The 20,563-nt window shown below is 42.7% G+C and overlaps 1 protein-coding gene across 1 annotated transcript in view; it reads right to left on the reverse strand.

Moving 5' to 3' along the window:
• Positions 1-501: 501 nt before the first annotated feature.
• FBXO10 (F-box protein 10) overlaps positions 502-20,563 on the reverse strand; it is a 144,075-nt gene continuing 124,013 nt past the window's right edge. The window contains exons 9-12 of the mRNA XM_075825559.1: positions 19,028-19,303; positions 17,526-17,836; positions 1,643-1,824; positions 502-1,312 (exon numbers count right to left, since the gene is read on the reverse strand). Coding sequence (XP_075681674.1) covers positions 1,135-1,312; positions 1,643-1,824; positions 17,526-17,836; positions 19,028-19,303 — 947 coding nt within the window. The 3' untranslated portion in view covers positions 502-1,134. The remainder of the gene's footprint in view (positions 1,313-1,642; positions 1,825-17,525; positions 17,837-19,027; positions 19,304-20,563) is intronic.

Below are 20,563 nucleotides of genomic sequence, written 5' to 3' on the forward strand. Positions count from 1 at the left end.
ACAAGTGATGTCATACTTTAAGGGGTAACTAAACGTTTAACAAACTTCTGACCTGTCATAGCGACAGGTCAGAAGTTTTGATCGGTGAGGGTCTGAGTACTGAGACCCCCATCAATCGCTAAAAAAGAAGCAGCAGAAGCGCTCACGTGAGCGCTGTGACGCTTCGTTTCTGTTCAGATTTTTCCAGAAATCCGATGTAGCGGTGTACGGCCCATAGACTTTCTATTGAGTCCGTGCACCGCTACATCGATTTCCAGAAAGAACCGAACAGAAAGTAAGCAGCTCAGCACTCACACTTCTGCTTTTTCGTTTTAGCGATTGGTGGGGGTCTCAGTGCTCGGACCCCCACCAATCAAAACTTCTGACATGTCACTATGACATGTCAGAAGTTTGTTGAAGGTTTAGTTACCCTTTAAATACACCAGTGGTATTAAACTCCAGTGACAGCCCTACCCTCATGCAGCTCTTCGGTTTTTAATAACAGTACCAACAAAATGAGACTATAAAAAGACAACTTTATATATAGTCTTCCCTTTTCACTCCAAAAAGTTAAATACCAAAAATCAAATTACTGTATGGTACATGTATGTCGTCATGATTCAGATAAGTTCCTTCCTATGTAATAATGATCAACTGAAGGAATGTTCTACAAGTGGTAGTGAATATAAATCCTGCAAATGAAGCGACCTCTACTTACCATCTAGGGTATATGTAAACACTAACAACATTAGGTAGAACATGATAGTCACCTTCCAACACAATGTTATGTACAATTTACGTTCATTGTACAAATGAATCCGTATAATGGGTCCATAATAAATATCTTATATCCAAATTTTGCTGATATTGGTGTATTACTATATCTCCTAGACCTGGAAAAAGCGGTCAGTAGTACCATGTTTTTTGGTATCCAGTTGATCATACAAGTGTTATTGGGTAAAGCCTCTATGTAAATAATGCAACCAGTAAAAGTAGTAATAATGCTGCATCTAACAGACTATGTACTAGTATGTGCTGTGGAGGGGCTTCACCTCTTCCATCTAGTATTATGTCCATATTGCAAATAACAGACAATTGTAATGAAGGACATGTTTTCAGAGGTCAATGACGTAAACCATCAATATTGTCTTGTAGTCAAAGAATAGTACAGAAGATGCTGCCATTATTGTGACAGCGTCCTTCCACTCTTGCAGCAATCCTGGTTGTGACCGTAGCCACCCTCTGACTACTCTGAGTGCTGGAGATGCCTCTTGTACATCCTTCAATATACGGCCTTGCAGGTGGATTCTCTAACTTCCATGTAACATCTGACCTGCAAGAATAAAAGAACTTAGTTAATGAAACACAATTGCAATAATTGACATACTTTACAACTGCACTGTACCATACTGAAATACAGATTAAACCGGTATTCCCATCTTAGACTGTTATGGCATATCACTAGGATATGTCATAGCATTATGATCGGTGAAAGTCTGACCTCTGGCACCAATGCCGATCCCGAAAACAAAGTGTCCTCTTAGCTTTTTCCCTGTGAAACTAGCGATGCAGCCTCCTTGTTTTGAGGATCGTTGGAGGTCAACAGCAGTTTTAGATCAACATACAAAATAAACACAATAAAATATAACTTTTAGACAAATACTTTTTCTTGTAAGTGAGCAGTTTGTTATGCTGAACGATGCAGTCTTCATGGTTGGACACTTGTTGCAAGATGTTTTGTCCTGATTTTCCTTGAAATATGATGTTTTCCTGTACGAGGCTTTTAGTTTGATCAAGGAGAGCAATGCCATAGTCATGGAGAGACTGAATCCTGTTCCTGGTCACCTAAAAATAGAGTCAAACTGTTAATAGTGATGGGAAACTTTTAGGCAGTGGCGGAACTACTGCTATAGCAGACATAGTGGCTGCTATGGGGCACGTGGCATGAGGGGGCCCGTGTGTGTGGCACTCTCTACAGGGGAAGGGGTTGATGATCAGCCACACCCTATTTTAGGAGATCCCATTAATATTGATATACCATAGATCTATATTAATGGGATCTCATAAAATAGGGAGGGGGGCCTGGGGAAGATGCATGCAGGGATAGCTATAACATAGTAAGAGAGGCTATACCTATCTCCTTTACACTTCAAAAATTATCAAGAACAGATGGAAACAAGTCCTTCCTGTCCCAGTGCTTTGAGTTTCAGATAGTTTTTTTTTTAATGAACTATTAGGACTATGAAATAACATAATTAACCCCTTCACGACTGCCATACGGCTATATACGTTCCAACTGCCGATGCCCCGTGCAGTTGCCACGTGTATAAACGTTGACAGCCTTGAACAGGGTTTAATGAGTGCAGTGCTGGTTCAGCGTGAGCAGCGCTACACTGACAAAAATGCACCAGCGGGCACCGTATAAATGTTGCCACATAACCTTAAAAACTACAATGGATAAAAGACAAAGAACACGCATGGGTATGTATATGGCAAAGAGTCTATAAACACAAAGAATATATAGTAAAGCGTATAAATTTATTAACAAAAAATACTCCACAAACACGATAAAAACATTTAAAAAAGCAGATGGCTGCTATAACAGGTTCAACTGGGAGATACTGCCCTGATAAGCAGCCCAATACTAACTCCCCAAGAAAAGAACCTACCTCAAATAACCCTCACGTAATGATGACAAAGAGTCCTGAAGGCATAGTGGTGTCCAAACAGAGGGGTTATGGAGGTACAAAGCGCCCCACGCGTATCACCACAACGTTGCTTCCTCAGGGGTACTGAAGTAGTTAAGTGAGGAGTATTATACAGGGTCGAGTTTTTATTATAATGATTGTAAGCTGTGTGCTAGGAGGAAGGAAGGGGGAGAGGTGCACACACTTAACTCTTCCTTATCACTGCCAATTTAAAAAACAAAAACCCAATGGAGTAAACGGACCTCTGCGCTACACTCTCATGTCTGCCCGGGGCTTTAAGAGCCACGGACTACACCCCCCCCCCCACTGTAGATAGCACAAAACCCCCTGCAGATAGCGCTACCCAAGCTCCCTCTAGGAGCGGAATCCCTGGCCAGCTCTCTGGCCGGGGTATTCCCCTCCTAGAGGGAGCCCCCGACGTCTCTCCGATCTACAAGGAGGGGACACTATTTACAGCGGGGATGGAAACTCCCCTGCTGTAGATAGCACCACCTAAGCTCCCACTAGGTTCAGAATCCCCGGTATCAGATCGCTCTGTGCCGGGGATTCCGCTTCTAGAAAGAGCCCCTGATGTCAATGTCCACCGTCAGGGGCTCTCTCTAGGAGCGGAATCCCTGGCCGACACTGACCGGGGATTCTGCTATTGGAGAAGCCCCTGACGTCACTATCCATATATGGACCGTGACGTCAGCGGATCTCTCTATGAGCGGAATCCCCGGTGTCAGAACGCCGACACTGAGGCAGGGTATTCTGCTTTTCAAGTTAGCCCCCAACGTCACTGTCCATATATGGACAGACATCAGGGGCTCCCTCTGGGAGTGGAATCCCCGGCCAGATGGATTCCGCTCCTACAGGGAGCTACAGAGGCACTATTTACCGGAAGGGGGTGTGGATACATACAGGGGGAGTGGCGTTATCTACAGAGGGGATGATGCTATATACAGGGGGGTGGTGCTATCCACAGGGGGGTGGCGCTATCTACAGGGGGTGTGGTTCTGTCTACAGGGGGTGCGGCACTATTTACATGGGCACTGTGGCATTATATGGGCACTACCTTCAGAGGACACTGGTGCTATCTACAGTGGGCACTGTGGCACTATTTACAGTGGGCACTGACACCGTCTACAGTGGGCAATGTGGCACGATCTACAATGGTATTAAGTCACTATCTACATGGGCACTGTGGTGTTTTCAGGTGGCTGCGACAAAAAAACCCCCTAAAATAAAACTAATCTATTTTTTGTAACGTTCATGAAAAATGAATGGCAAATGTAGGTGAAAAACGGTCAGGCGGTCGGGAAATGGATTCAAATTTTGAGACAAATTGATGCAAAACAGCCATGAAAAACCGTTGATCAGTTAACTGCCCTTTTTTTCACGTCGTGTGAATATAGCCTTATAGCCCTCTTATCCGCTCACAGGGATCCAGGGGGACAGTGTAAAATATATATATATATATATATATATATATATATACATACATACACACACACACACACACACACACATTGTGACAACGTAGGGTAAGTTAGCTCACAGGATCGCCATCTCCAGGATAAGATGGTTGGCACACTCAAGAATTTCCACTCCAACAAGAGAATTCGGTATGAAACTGGCTGCAACTAGCTTTTATTGTCTTCAATACAGCAAGCTGTTTTACAAGAGTTCAAAATAAACCCTAGGCCGTCCAGCCTCTAACTAAACATATAGCTTCCCTAGCTATCAGGGCGAAAGGCCTTCTGCCCAGCACCTCACTACAAACAGAGCTCAAGACTACCACAGGCTGGCAATGCCTGTCTACCTCAGACTGGGAGCCTTGTGTAATTAGATCACACCTATCTTAACCCCTTAATGACCAGGCCATTTTGCGAGTTAATGACCAAAGATTATTTTTAGTTTTTTCACGGTCGCATTCCATGAGTCTTAACTTTTTTATTATTCCGTCGACATAGCCGTATAAGGGCTTGTTTTTTGCGGGACGAGTTGTATTTTGTAATTGTACCATTTTTCGATGCTTATAATATATCGATTAACTTTTATTAACTTTCTTTTAGGAGAGAATTGAAAATAAGCAGCTATTCCAGCATTGATTTTCACGTTATAAATTTACGCAGTCTACTATGCAGCGTAAATAACATGTTAACTTTATTCTATGGGTCGGCACGATTAAGGGGATACCAAATATGTAAAGGTTTTATATGTTTTCCTACGTTTGCACAATAAAAACCCTTTTAGAAAAAAATAACTTGTTTTTGCATCGCCGCATTCCAAGAGCCGAAACGTTTTTTTATTTTTCAGTCAATGTGGCCGTATGTGGGCTTGATTTTTGCGGGCCAAGGTGTAGTTTTCATTAGTACTAATTTGGGGTACATAGGACTTATAGATTAACTTTTATTTAATTTTTTTATGGGGGGAATGGGAGAAAAAAGAATTTTGCCGTTGTTTTTTGCGTTTTTTTGGATGCCGTTCAACCGGCGGTTTAATTAATGTGTTGATTTTATTGTTGAAGTTGTTACGATCGCGGGGAAACCATATATGTGTATGTGTTATTTGTTTTAACACTTTTACTAAATAAAACCACTTTTTGGGCAAAAAAGTAGTTTTATTTTATTTTGACTGTAAATTTATTTACAAACTTTATTTAACTGCTTTACATTTTTTTTTTTTGTCCCAGCAGGGGACTTCACTATGCAATCTCCTGATCGCATATATAATGCTTTGGTATACTTCGTATATCAAAGCATTATTGCCTCTGGCATGGCCTAACAGGCATTTGCTGAAGACAGACCTGGGGGTCTTTGTTAGGCCCCCGGCTGCCATGTAAACCCGACGGCGACCCGCGATTTCTTTGCGGGGGCACCGATGGGGTGACCGAGGGAGCTCCCTCCCTCTGTCAAACACATTAGATGTTGCTGTCGCTATTGACAGCGGCATTTAATGCGTTAAAGAGGCTATGTCACCAGATTTTGCAACCCCTATCTCCTATTGCAGCAGATCGGCGCTGCAATGTAGATAAGAGTAACGTTTGTTTTTTTTTTAAAACGAGCATTTTTGGCCAAGTTATGACCATTTTTATATTTATGCAAATGAGGCTTTCTAAAGTACAACTGGGCGTGTTTAAAGTAAAAGTACAACTGGGCGTGTATTATGTGCGTACATCTGGGCGTTTTTACTTCTTTTACTAGCTGGGCGTTGTGAATGGGAGTGTATGATGCTGACGAATCAGCATCATCCACTTCTCTTCGTTACCACCCAGCTTCTGGCAGTGCACAGACACAGCGTGTTCTCGAGAGATCACACTGTGACGTCACTCACTTCCTGCCCCAGGTCCTGCATCGTGTCGGACGAGCGAGGACAGATCGGCACCAGAGGCTACAGTTGATTCTGCAGCAGCATCGGCGTTTGCAGGTAAGTCGATGTAGCTACTTACCTGCAAACGCTGATGCTGCTGCAGAATCAACTGTAGCCTCTGGTGCCGCTGTGTCCTCGCTCGTCCGACACGATGCAGGACCTGGGGCAGGAAGTGAGCGACGTCACAGCGTGATCTCTCGAGAACACGCTGTGTCTGTGCACTGCCAGAAGCTGGGTGTTAACGAAGAGAAGTGGATGATGCTGATTCGTCAGCATCATACACTCCCATTCACAACACCCAGCTAGTAAAAGAAGTAAAAACGCCCAGATGTACGCACATAATACATATTACAGCCAAGTCTAAGGACGCCGAAGCCGTCCGAAACGCGTAGGCTCTGAGGACACTACCCCCTCGCTTTCTCCACACCAGGACTCCACACTATTGGATTTCTTTTAAACAGGACCATTAAACTCGGAAATTGCTTCCATTTTATATCCCATACAGCGCTGGATCCAACCGCTTTCCTTCCTTGTACGCACATAATACACGCCCAGTTGTACTTTAGAAAGCCTCATTTGCATAAATATAAAAATGGTCATAACTTGGCCAAAAATGCTTGTTTTAAAAAAAACAAAACGTTACTCTTATCTACATTGCAGCGCCGATCTGCTGCAATAGGAGATAGGGGTTGCAAAATCTGGTGACAGAGCCTCTTTAAACTGCCGGAATCGGAGCGAGCTTCGATTCCGGTAGTTCCAGCAGAAGCCAGGCTGTGTATAACAGCCGTGCTCCTGCCGCTGATCGCGTGGGTACACTGTCAGTACCCGCGCGATCAGAGGACGGATATATCCGTCCTCCTGCGCGAACTAGAAGCTGCAGAGGACGGATATATCCTTCCTTCGGCGTTAAGAGGTTAAAGGAGTAGTCACAGCTGGCAGCTAATGAGTCTCATAAAGCAGCCCAAACCCTGGACTGTCCTAAAGACCGATAATACTTTTCTCTTCCACTCCAGCAACCCAGACCTTTTAAATATATAATTCTGGGCCGAAATCCTGCCCCTTAGTAGCTGCACAGCTACAATATATTTATACATACACACATACATATATACACACACACACACTATTTTTATAAATATATATATATATATATATATATATATATATATGTACGTACGTACGTACGTACGTACGTACGTACGTACGTACGTACGTACGTACGTATATATATATATATACATACATACACACACACACACACACACACACACACACACACACACACACGTGTGTGGATATATATATATATATACACACACGTGTGTGTGTGTGTGTGTGTGTATATAAAATATATATATATACACACACATATATATATGCATACATACACATATATGTGTGTTTGTATGTATGTATAGATATGTGTGTGTTATATATATATATATATACACACATATACATACACACACAAACACATATATATACACACAAATATATATATTTATGTGTGTATACGTGTGTGTGTGTGTGTGTGTGTGTGCACACACACACACACACACACACACATATACACACACACACACATATATATATATATATATATATATGTGTGTGTATGTACACTACCATTCAAAAGTTTGGGGTCACCCAGACAATTTTGTGTTTTCCATGAAAACTCACACTTATATTTATCAAATGAGTTGCAAAATAACTAGAAAATGTAGTCAAGACATTGACAAGGATAGAAATAATGATTTTTATTTTAAATAATAATTTTCTCCTTCAAACTTTGCTTTCGTCACAGAATGCTCCATTTGCAGCAATTACAGCATTGCAGACCTTTGGCATTCTAGCTGTTAATTTGCTGAGGTAATCGGGAGAAATTTCACCCCATGCTTCCAGAAGCCCCTCCCACAAGTTGGATTGGCTTGATGGGCACTTCTTGCGTACCATACGGTCAAGCTGCTCCCACAACAGCTCTGTGGGGTTGAGATCTGGTGACTGCGCTGGCCACTCCATTACAGATAGAATACCAGCTGCCTGCTTCTTCCCTAAATAGTTCTTGCATAATTTGGAGGTGTGCTTTGGCTCATTGTCCTGTTGTAGGATGAAATTGGCTCCAATCAAGCGCTGTCCACAGGGTATGGCATGGCGTTGCAAAATGGTGTGATAGCCTTCCTTATTCAAAATCCCTATTACCTTGTACAAATCTCCCACTTTACCAGCACCAAAGCAACCCCAGACCATCACATTACTTCCTCCATGCTTGACAGATGGCGTCAGGCATTCTTCCAGCATCTTTTCAATTGTTCTGCGTCTCACAAATGTTCTTCTGTGTGATCCAAACACCTCAAACTTCGATTCGTCTGTCCATAACACTTTTTTCCAATCTTCCTCTGTCCAATGTCTGTGTGCATTTGCCCATATTAATCTTTTCCTTTTATTAGCCAGTCTCAGATATGGCTTTTTCTTTGCCACTCTGCCCTGAAGGCCAGCATCCCGGAGTCGCCTCTTCACTGTAGACGTTGACACTGGCGTTTTGCGGGTACTATTTAATGAAGCTGCCAGTTGAGGACCTGTGAGGCGTCTATTTCTCAAACTAGAGACTCCAATGTTCTTGTCTTGTTGCTCAGTTGTGCAGCGGGGCCTCCCACTTCTCTTTCTACTCTGGTTAGAGCCTGTTTGTGCTGTCCTCTGAAGAGAGTAGTACACGCCGTTGTAGGAAATCTTCCGTTTCTTGGCAATTTCTCGCATGGAATAGCCTTCATTTCTAAGAACAAGAATAGACTGTCGAGTTTCACATGAAAGCTCTCTTTTTCTAGCCATTTTGAGAGTTTTATCGAACCCACAAATGTAATGCCCCAGATTCTCAACTGGCTCAAAGGCAGGTCAGTTTTATAGCTCCTCTCAACAGCAAAACGGTTTACAGCGGTGCTGACATAATTGCACAAGGGTTTTCAAGTGTTTTCTAATCATCCATTAGCCTTCTAACACAGTTAGCAAACACAATGTACCATTAGAACACTGGAGTGATGGTTGCTGGAAATGGGCCTCTATACACCTATGTAGATATTGCATTAAAAACCAGACGTTTGCAACTAGAACAGTCATTTAGCACATTAATACTGTATAGAGTGTATTTCTGATTAATTTAATGTTATCTTCATTGAAAAAACGGTGCTTTTCTTGCAAAGATAAGGAAATTTCTAAGTGACCCTAAACTTTTGAACGGTAGTATATATACATATACACATATATATACACACACACACACGCACACATACACACACACACATATATATATATACACACATACACACACACACACACACATCGAAAGCATCATAAGTCTTGTAAAAAAAAAAAAAAAATAGTTGTGATATTCAAAGTGGTTGCAAAGATATTATAGTTTAAAGAAGTGCATATCAAAAATTGAAAATTTGACCTGGACACAGGGGTAACAATGACCCTTGGTCATGAAATAGTTATGTGATAAAAAAATATCAGTGCTTAACTGCTTGTTACAATAAACTCTATAAACGTTCAGAGAATGCAATATTGATTCTTCCGATTGCACTTATTTACCTTTTTCAGCAATATAAAACACTTTCTCCCTAAGCACGCGCCATGTCCTCTTTTCCAAACAGTCTCTGCAGCATGGATGGAGTGGGATCACCACCCGTGCGGTTTCGGCCAGTAAAGCTACAACGGGAGTGCGCACCACACTCACACTAATCTTATCCTACTCTACTCTAAATAGGACGTCAGCGGACACACGACTCCTGCTGGACACATCTGAAGTACTGTCTAAGCAGGATGACAGTACTTCGGATATAACACAGGAGTACTGGGTGACTGCACTAACAGGAAGAAAGGAGTCTTCAGTGAAATAGGTTTGGTATATGGATTTTGCATGACAACGTTTACACCATATTTTGTTTACTTAGAAACGGGGGGTTTTACATAAATATTGCGAATGAGATGAAGAGTCAATAATGTGAAAAAAAGTTAAATGATAGTTACCCTTTAATTCAATAAAAATAGCTCTAAATTCTAGCATAGCACATCAAGCATCCACAAATTTCCCTCTCAGTTTAGGCACTGCAGTAGTTGATGGCACCTGACCACAAGTTGAGATTGCAATTGGGCATTACAGACAGCGTGGTCATTGGCTTTCATTTAAAAAACATATACTGCACAGTTCAGGTTACCACCTTTTTTTTTTACCAAAAAATACCAGTCAAGATTTAAAAGGGGGTGTGGCTTAATATGGTGTTAAGTCAGTCTACAAGCTAGTTTATACGCTGCAGTCAGCGCGGTTTTCAAATTGAGAGAAGCTAAAAGCAGTGTAAAAAATAAGCTGAAAGCTAATATCAGCAATACCGCAAAGCCATTATCCACCAAACTGCTTTTAGCTGCTATAAATGTGAAAACCGCGCTGTCTTTACTGGGTGCACAATTTCGGTTCCTGCGTCTAAGAACAGCTTAGGCCCTGTTCACGCAGAGTTTTTTTGCAGGCAGAAAATGCTGCCTGTAAAAATCAGCTCCATTTTTATTAAGTGGTTTTGCACCACAGGTGTTTTTTGCCGCGTTTTTTTTTGTACCTCTTTCTTCAACAGGCAAAGGAAAACACTGCGAGCGGTTTTGCCTAAAACGCGTCAAAAAATGCATTAAGAAAACACGTCGGACGTTTGGCGCATTTTTTTTCATCTTCTACCGATCTCAATGGGGTTTTTGAAGCGGAAAACACCAAGATAGGGCATGTCGCTTCTTTTTCACGAGCATTTTTTTCCGCTTGCGGGAAAAAAAAACACCTCCACCTCCCATTGAAATCAATAGGAGGCAATTTCGGACGTTTTTTTGCCATGTAAAAGAACTCTGTGTGAACAAGGCTGAAGAGCAAAAACAGACTTTTGATGCCGTTTTTGGGACAGTTTTTTTCAGTCAAAGCCAGAAGTGGATCCAAAAGGAAGGAAAGGTATAAAGAAAAGACAGATACATCTCCTTTCTTTGGTGTCAACTCCTGTGTTTGGCTCAAAAGACGAAACCTGAAACTGCATCAAAACACTGTGTGTGATCCTGGGAAACACTTGTGAGGAAGATTTTGCTCAGGTTTTCAAGCCAAACACAGGAGTGATACAAAAGAAAGGAGATGTAAAGTCTTTCCTTGATGTCCTCAGCAGCAGCACCCATGGGGATATTCTATCCTCCTAGAATATAGGACAGGTGGTATCGATTTATTTGAATTGGCTACCCTATAAGAGCTAGGCTCCCAGCTGGTCACATCGTGTTTTTTTCTTCTGTCCTTTCTCTGAAAGGACAGGTGGTGTCTCCGACCGAGAAGCGACAGGGCTGGGAAGTATATTTTGATTACATTTATGGTCTATTTCTTCCTGGTCATTGTGTACACTTATGCATGTGTGCGTAAGTGTGTGTTGCTTTTCTGTCCTCTCCTTGTTCCCTGTCTTGGGATCTTTCTAAGACCAGGGAAAGGAGTTGCCTGTTAAACATATATATATATATATATATATATATATATATATATATATATATATATATATATAAAAAATCAGGATTACCTGTATGGTTCAGGAGGTGAAACTTCCACTGCCAGACAGCCACCTAGCAGTATCCGGCTTTCCGAATCCAGGACGCTGGTTATAAAGGATCCGTCTGAGCATGCGCCGGCGTGTATCATGCCGCTGGTGCCATATTCCTGTAGCCGGATTGTCTCTACTATGCATGATTTACTGCGCATGCGCCCATTCTCGGCCGCTGATTGGTCAGCCGCCGAGAAGGGACACTAGGGAGAATTATTTAAATCAGCCAAGAACGTTCAGCTCTCTGACCGCTCGTCCCGGCTGATCCTGGTATTGCAACTGCAATTTAAAAGGTACAGTTCTCCCTATCTTAAAGTACCTTTGTTTTGCTGAAACACAAAGTGTTTCCCTTCTAGTGTGCGGATTGCATATTCTCTATCCACAGATGTCTAGCCAAGGCTCTGGGGATAGAGGATCCGTGAGGAAATCCGCTGGAAAACGCAGGCATTTGACCTGCAGGGCATGTGATATTCCGCTGCCAGATGGTAGCGAATATTTTTTCTGTGCTGATTACAGATCCAACGAATTTCCCATAGAAGACCAAACCATGTCCAATAAAGAAATGTTATTATGGATGACAGATTTTGTGCATGACTCCATCTCTGAATTTAAGGAATCCTTCTCCCATGAGAAGGAAAAATCAGGAGAATAATCTCAATCCCATCCCAGACAGTTAGGGGAAGGTGTGTCATCCCCTAGGGAGTCAGACATTGTGGATGGTTTCAGGGTCATCGATGAAGTTAATACTTCCCCATCCGAAAGGGACGATGACCAGGAAATAAATCTCTTCCATATAGAAAAGATGTCCAGACTCCTTAAATCCATCCGTTCAGATGAACAGGTGCAATATGATGGAATTGGGGAAGATGGAATGCCCAAGAAAGTCAGGGCATTCAAAGTTGACTCCATCACCAAGAAATTAATGGACAATGAATGGAAGTCCCCAGACAAGGGTCCCATTCTAAATAAAAGGTTTAAAACAATGTTAGTCATTGACGATAAAGAGGATAAGGAATGGGGGACCCCCCTAAAGTTGATGTTGCGATTGCAAGACTCTTTAGACGTACAGTGGTCCCCAGTGAAGACGGTTCAAATTTTCACGATCCTATGGACCGCAGAATCGATAGCGCTTTACGAAGAGGTACCTAACGGCCACAGCTCAAGCAAAGACGGCGTTAGCCTCTTCTACTATCGCAAAGAATATGAGATCATGGCTCCTCCAGATGGAGGAAGACAGACAATGGCGTTCCACGAGACGACATTCTAAAACTTTTTAAATATGTCTCAGTAGCCTCAGATTTTCTTTGCGACGCCATGGTCCAGCAGTCCAGATTTGCAGCCCGCGCAATGGCCCTATCATCAGCTGGTAGGAGATCCCTCTGGATAAAACCATGGGAGCCAGATGTGCACTCTAAGAATGCACTTTGCTCAATGGAGTTTCAGCCTAGTAGGCTGTTTGGAGCGGAATTGGATTCCCTAATGGAGAATCTATCTGACAAACAAGGTAAATCTCTCCCTCAGTCAGGGAAACACAAATGGAGAACCTCCTTTTGTGGCCTGTTTAGAGGTCAAAGCTGGGGAGGGAGACAAGATAGAGTGTGGAAAATTCCTCCTCAACCAGTATACAATGCTCCCAGAGAAGCTATAGACGTCAGAGAGGTAGGGGAAGAAACCATCCAGCCACTGGCAGTAAGCTGGATTTCTGACTCAAGAGATATACCTGTAGGAGGAAGATTGTCATTCTTATACCCCCCCAATGGGAAAGGTCTATAAAAGGACCTTTGGGTGCTAGACATAGTAAAAAATGGCTACAAGATAGAGTTCATATCGCACCCCCCAGACAGATTCCTTGCCACTTCAAAATTTGGCAAAACCAAACAGTCTCTCCTAGAGAGGGCTAATCTAGAGTTTATAGATATGAAAGTTCTAGAAAAGGTTCCCACCGCGGAACTCCAGACAGGAGTTTACTCAAGAGTATTCTTAGTTCCAAAGCAAGCGGGAAAATGGAGAACAATAGATCTCAGATATCTAAACAAATTTATACGCAGAACAAAATTCTGTATGGATACCATCCGTTCAGTACTCTCTCTACTGGACGAAGGGGATTTTCTCGCCACAATAGACCTAAAAGATGCGTATCTCCACGTACCTATTCATCCAAGATACAGGAAATTCCGGAGAATTGTCATCTGGATGCAGAGAGAGTTGGTACATCTACAATTCACGTCTCTGGTGACGGTGGCAGTAGTAGCCAGTTTCAGGAGGAAAGGTATTTCCATAATACCCTATCTGGACGACTGGCTGATAAAAGCCAATTCAGAAGCAGCCCTCAATACTCATCTACAAATCATGCTGTCAGAAATTCAAGCATTGGGATGGCTCATCAATGGGGAAAAATGACACATTCAGCCATCGAAGGAGAAACAGTTCCTGGAATTTCTCTTGAATACTCGTCAGATGATGATCTACCTTCCACCAGAAAGACGGTGTTGTATACAGGAGGCCGCACGGCATCTCAGTCAGATCAGGCCAGTATCAATTCGTCTGATGATGAAAGTTCTGGGTCTGATGACATCGGTCAGTGAGTCTATCGAGTCGGGCGAAATGGCACATGCGACCTCTAGAGCAGGAAATCCTGAAGGTTTGGAACCGAGACATAAAAACTCTGGACAATACAGTGATTTCCAGAGACAAAGAGCCTCCCTAAGATGGTGGTTTCGTCTAAAAAAACGGCAGATCCTTTGCCCCCCCAGTCGTGGGTCGACATATCGACAGACGCGTCCAGCTCAGGTTGGGGAGCTCATACGGCAGGACAAATGGTGAAGGGCACCTGGTCTCCGACCGAGAGATGTCTATCCTCAAATCGCAGAGAGATGCAAGCAGTCATGAGAGCCCTTACATATTTTCACCAAGCCGTCCAGGGGAAAGCAATCAGAGTTCGCTCCGACAATGCGACCACACTCTCCTACTTGAACCACCAGGGAGGCACCCGATCCATAGCCCTTCTTATAGAAGTGGCACCGATCCTATCGTGGGCCTAAGTTTATGCTCAACAGCTGATTGCTGTAATGTTGAGGGTCCCTTTTATAAGCACAGCTGAGAGGCTGAGCCGCGACCTTCAGCTACCAGGAGAATGGTCTCTAAACCAACAAGTCTACTATCAGATAGTGGAATCCTGGGGTCAGCCACAAGTTGACCTGATGGCCACACGACAGAATGCAAAGGTGGACCTATTTAGCTCCCTGTTCAGGGCAGACAAGCCGTAGGTCATAGACGCTCTATCCATACCATGGAAGTTCCACCTGGCATACATATTCCCGCCTACCCTGATGATCCCAAAAGGTATTACAGAAGATCAAACTGGAACAAGTCTCGACGATTGCCACCTGCCCTTTCTGGCCAAAAAGAGCGTGGTTCTCCCTACTCATGTCAATGAGCAAAGGAGTCTTCTGGGTTCTGCCTCAGATTCCATCCCTTGTGACACAAGGCAATCGCTACTGTCCCCATCTAAACCGTCTCCAGTTGACAGCATGGAGGTTGATCGCTCCCTTTTAGCCAACTCAGGACGGTCAGAGACAGTTTACAATTTAGAGGGGTTGCGACCAACAAGACCTATGGCAGGATTAGGTTGGCATTTCTGAGAAAGACAACCAACTTTCCTCCTCCTCCCCATCCATCCAGAACATACTGGATTTCCTACAAGAGGGTTTTGACAGAGGGCTCAAGCCAGGCACAATTAAGGTACAAATATCTGCACTATCAGCCTTCTTAGGCAAGAAACGATCATCTGAACCCCTTTCAGAGATTGGTAAAGGCAGTCCAGAAGATCAGACCAACTGTAACTGATCCAGTCCCTAAGTGGGATTTATGTGTGGTGCTCAATCACCTCTGTGAACCCCCGTTTGAGGCCTTGGAGTCGGTGACATTGAAATATCTATCTCTAAAAGTCTGTTTTCTAGTAGCTATAACAACAGCCAAGAGGGTCAGTGACATACAGGCTCTTGGATTGGCTGAACCTTATCTACTTTTTCTTCAGGACCGTGTCCTGATAAGGGCATTACCTTATTTCACCCTAAAGGTGCCTTAATTTCAAAATATTAACCAACAGATTGAGTTACCAGTGTTCTGGCCAGAGCCATCATCAGAAGAAGAATGGAAACTGCACTCATTGGATGCCGGTAGAGCCTTAAAAACATATATTCATCGAACCAAAGAGTTTAGAAAATCTGACCATCTTTTTCTATCATTTCAAGGCCAAAATAAGGGCCAAAAATCATCTAAGTCATCCCTGTCCAGATGGATAAGGGAGGTGATTACTATCTGCTACACGCAGGCTGGTTTACAGACTCCACAGAGCCTCAGAGCTCACTCTACTAGAGCTGTATCCACGTCATGGGCAGAGAAAAGCTGCATTCCAATAGATCAGATTTGCAGAACAGCTTCGTGGACCTCTCCACTTACGTTTGTAAAACATTATAAGCTAGACATCAGAAAAGATGGAGAAACTGCTTTTGGTCGAGCGGTCATTTTGTCTACAATTCAAGAAGACCCACCCTAAAATGGTTACGTGCTACATCCCCATGGGTGCTGTTGCTGAGGACGTCAAGGAAAGTGTAATTTCTACTTACCGTAGATTCTCTTTCCTTTAGTCCTAGCAGCAGCACTGCTCCCCCCCCCCCAATAAAATGTTTAAATCAATAGACCTTGAGTCAGTATGGGGTTTTTTCTTTTACGGTTATAAATACACGATGTGACCAGCTGGGAGGCTGGCTCTTATAGGGCAGCCAATTAATTCAAATAAATTGATACCACCTGTCCTATATTCTAGGAGGATAGAATATCCCCATGGGTGCTGCTGCTAGGACTAAAGGAAAGAGAATTTATGGTAAGTAGAAATTACACTTTTCTTTATACCTTTTGTTCCTTATGGATCCACTTCTGGCATTGGATCAAAAAACTGAGCCAAAAACTGCGTGTTGGATCCTGGCCTTAGAGTATAGTCAAAGGGTACAGTATATTCATTGATGTAACAATCATGTCGCGGTTTATTGGAGCGACTACTGCAAAATTGCGGCAAAACGCACCACTGTGAAATTGTGGCACGATTTGGTGGTATTTGTGGCAAAGAAAAATAGGACATGCCCGCAACACCTGAACATTCCTTTGGTAGAAGTAGTGTTTCAAAGACTGCCCTTAGATCCATATTACATAAACTACTAATGAGAGAATAGGAGGAAACAGCTGGGTAAGGGTCTGTCCGTACAGCCACCACTGCAGCTGCAGGGGCCACCGGTGACCGTGTCCAACAGTCCCAATAGTGTGTCTCAGCCATGTCAGCATATACCACCTAAACATATGCTAAAAGGACACAAATGTATATGTCGGGAGAATGTCACAGCGCAAACATGGTGTGAACCTTATATCGGTTGTTAAGACATCCCCACCCATAAATACATGAAAGAGGTATTCCCAACTCATGCATATATGGGCATATCCACAGGATATTCCATAAATGTATATGTGGAGAACGGGGGTAACCAGAACACCATCCAGTCGGATAATGAATGGAATGGTGGCTTCTTGGCTATTCCAGTAACTCCCATAGAACTAAACTCTCTACCTGGATGCGGTGGATCACACACTTTGCAGAACCCTAGTATTTTACACTGCAGCAGCCATGTAAGCAGCACTGCATCCACTGCCTCTGTCTGAAGCACCAATCAGCAGCTCCGTTACTAAACTAGGAAATGTATTATTCAGAGCAGGAGCTGGTCAGAAGTTGCAAAAACATGTATGGTTGCATGAAACGTATTGCAGAACTTAAAATATCTCAATTACAACCCATATGGAGTACAAGATGTAATTGGTTTCAGTGAAATGGCTGTACCTTCATGTCAGCAGTCTGTATAAGCTGTAGCCCACAACCACGGTTTCCTAGAATATCATTCTCTATGATGGTCCCATCTCCCTTGGAGATAATGCCGTGACTTCTGTTGTCATAGATGCCATTTCCCCGTAACTCCACTCTGCAGCCTGTTTCCACATGGACACCGCTCAGTCTATTGCAGGAGACGCTGTTATTTCCAATGCGGACAAGTTGAGTGCTTTGAAATACAGCCACTCCACTGTCATGGTTGGCATGTACGGCGTTAGCTAGGATATTCAGTGCCTCACTGCTCTTAATGTACAGCCCAGCAGCTGTAACAGGACAAAAATGACATACAGTTAGCTGAAATTCAGGCAAATCTCAAAGACATAAAAACTAAAACGACATGCTTTTTTTTTCTTTTCCATAAGTAGAAACTTTTATGCATCACATACTTTGCAGAACCCTTAAACTATTTTTAATCATGTGTTTCCCTTTAATTGAGCATCCAATAATCCATAAATTCTGAATAATCCAGTATTTGTTTCTAGCACAAAAACAGAAATATACAATAGGAATATAACAAAACCAGGATCAGATTATACCAATTATATAAATCTTCTCCTAAAAAACAAAAACATATTGTAGCAGATTCCCACAAGTACATTTTATATTTTAACAACGATCTGTAGTGTATAATATTTGTACTGTAGTACAACAGTGATCATACAATAAAGTCTGATCCATTCAACTGCCAAGACCCTACTGATCCCAAGAATTAAGGTGCAGCACTTACAGATTGCCACCTATGCTCGATCCCTCTCCATTCTAATCTATGAGTGATACGAAAACAGCCAAGCACGCTCACTTTGCTGTTTCTGTATCTCCTATAGCATTTAATTAAGGTTGACCTTAAATGTGCAGCTACCTCTGCCCTGGGAACGGAGGAGTAGGATCCGTGGTGGTCCCAGTGATCACTTATTTTTTATCGATATACTACTATAAAAAGTCTGTAATCTTTAGAATCTCTATATATAATTTACAAAAATGGATGAGTGATGATCTCTGCCAACTTTTACACTTTTAGGTTCCGTGGGCAAATATAAGCAACATTTGAACATCAATTCAAGTTAAAAAGGGTTTTCAAATTTTTTATAAAATAAAGCTTAAGCACTGCAAGATGGAGGTCTACAACTTTCAAATATAGTTTGCTGTCAGTGAATGAGAACGTTCTTGTTTACATTGAGAGGAAGCAAACGTACACATACCCAGTCCAGCTCTCAGCTGAGAAGTATATAATATTGTATCCAGTCTAGACAATGATCTGTGAGCTAAACAGCCTGAACCCCAGACTGATCCATTGTAGCAAACTACCAAAGAGCTTTGTGCAGCTGCTGTTGATGTGTTTAGCTCACAGAGCATTGCCTGGACAGGACACAGTAGTATCCAGTAATTTGCCTTCCATGCAACAAATTATTGTGCAGCAGAAAAACATCCAATTCCCTAGTATCTTCCCACCTTACCTCCATTGTGGTTAATACTGTTGGACTCAATAAGTGCTACATTAATTGGCCTCCGAGAAGAGAAGCGATCATCCTCACTATCTAAATCGTTTTCCCAACTGGCTGCTTCTCCTTCATCATTAAAGTTTTCATTTCCGGCCTGGTTAGCAAGGTAGTCACTGGCATCATCTTTGCGACAGAATACAGCTACTCCATATATGCTATTGTGACCAATCTGGTTGCTAGTGATGTGCGGGAGGCTTGATGACATGATCCACACTCCGCAGCCTTTATTACCTAGAAAGAGTTGGAGAGTTTTACAAATCTAACTGGAGCATTTAAGTTGTCGAGTCATCAATTAGGGAGGCAAACAATGACACAATCTGCACTGATGCAACATTAACTTCCGAACACCCAGGAAAACTGCACTTAAATGGGGCTGAGCTGCAATACCGGACACGTACCATGGACAAGAGTGGTGCAGTTTCTGGGAAAAAGCAGACCATTTTTTCTAATCTCAGACCACCCCTTGAACACCGCATAATAGCAGTGTTTTTTGAGGTAGTGATTCTCTAATTTTACTTGCCCTATCACTGGCACTTCCATGGAATTTTTTCCCGAACGATTGTTTTTTTTTTCTTTTTGACATGCAGTTAGTGACCAGCCCATAGTGTTTCTACGTCGGTCACTAACGGGCCTTATTCCGATGCCATAGACTTTTTACGTCGCGGCATCGGAATAAGTAAACAGAGCAGGGAGCTGTCAAATCTCCCTGCTCTCCGCTGCCAGAGGTAGCTGAGGGCTGGGGGCATCCCTGCTCGACCGTGTGAGATCGATATAAGTATCGATCTCACCCGTTTAACCCCTCAGATGCGGTGCTCAATAGCGTGCACCTCATCTGAGTGGTTTTGGAGAGAGGGATGGAGCTCCCTCTCATCCAACTGACACCCGGCGATAAGATCGCCGAGTGTCTGTTTCTCCGATGGCAGCTGGGGGCCTAATAAAGGCCCCCAGGTCTGCCTGTGGTGAATGCCTGCTAGATCATGCCTTTGGCATGACCTAGCAGATGCCTGTCCGTTTTACACGGACAGGCATAATACACTGCAATACAAAAGTATTGCAGTGTATTATAAATGCGATCGGATAATCGCATAGTGAAGTCCCCTAATGGGACTAGTAAAAAAGTGAAAAAAAAAAAAAAGTGAAAAAAAATAAAAAGAACACTTTTCCCCCCCTTACAAATTGCTTTATTATTAACAAACAAAATAAAGTAAAAAAGTTACACATATTTGGTATCGCCGCGTCCATAACGACCCCAACTATAAACTTATTACATCATTTAACCCGCACGGTGAACGTCGTAAAAAATAAAATAATAAAACATGCAAAAGTTGCTGTTTTCTTTGAATCCAGCCTTAAAAAAATTTTGATAAAAAGTGGTCAAAAAGTCGCATCTACTCCAAAATGGTCCCGCAAAAAAAAAAGCCCTACTACAATTGCATCGGCGAAAAAAATCAAACTGTTACGGCTCTTCAAATATGGAGACACAAAAACAAA

Source organism: Rhinoderma darwinii, chromosome 1, assembly GCF_050947455.1.
Source record: "Rhinoderma darwinii isolate aRhiDar2 chromosome 1, aRhiDar2.hap1, whole genome shotgun sequence".
NCBI classification, from domain to species: domain Eukaryota; kingdom Metazoa; phylum Chordata; class Amphibia; order Anura; family Rhinodermatidae; genus Rhinoderma; species Rhinoderma darwinii.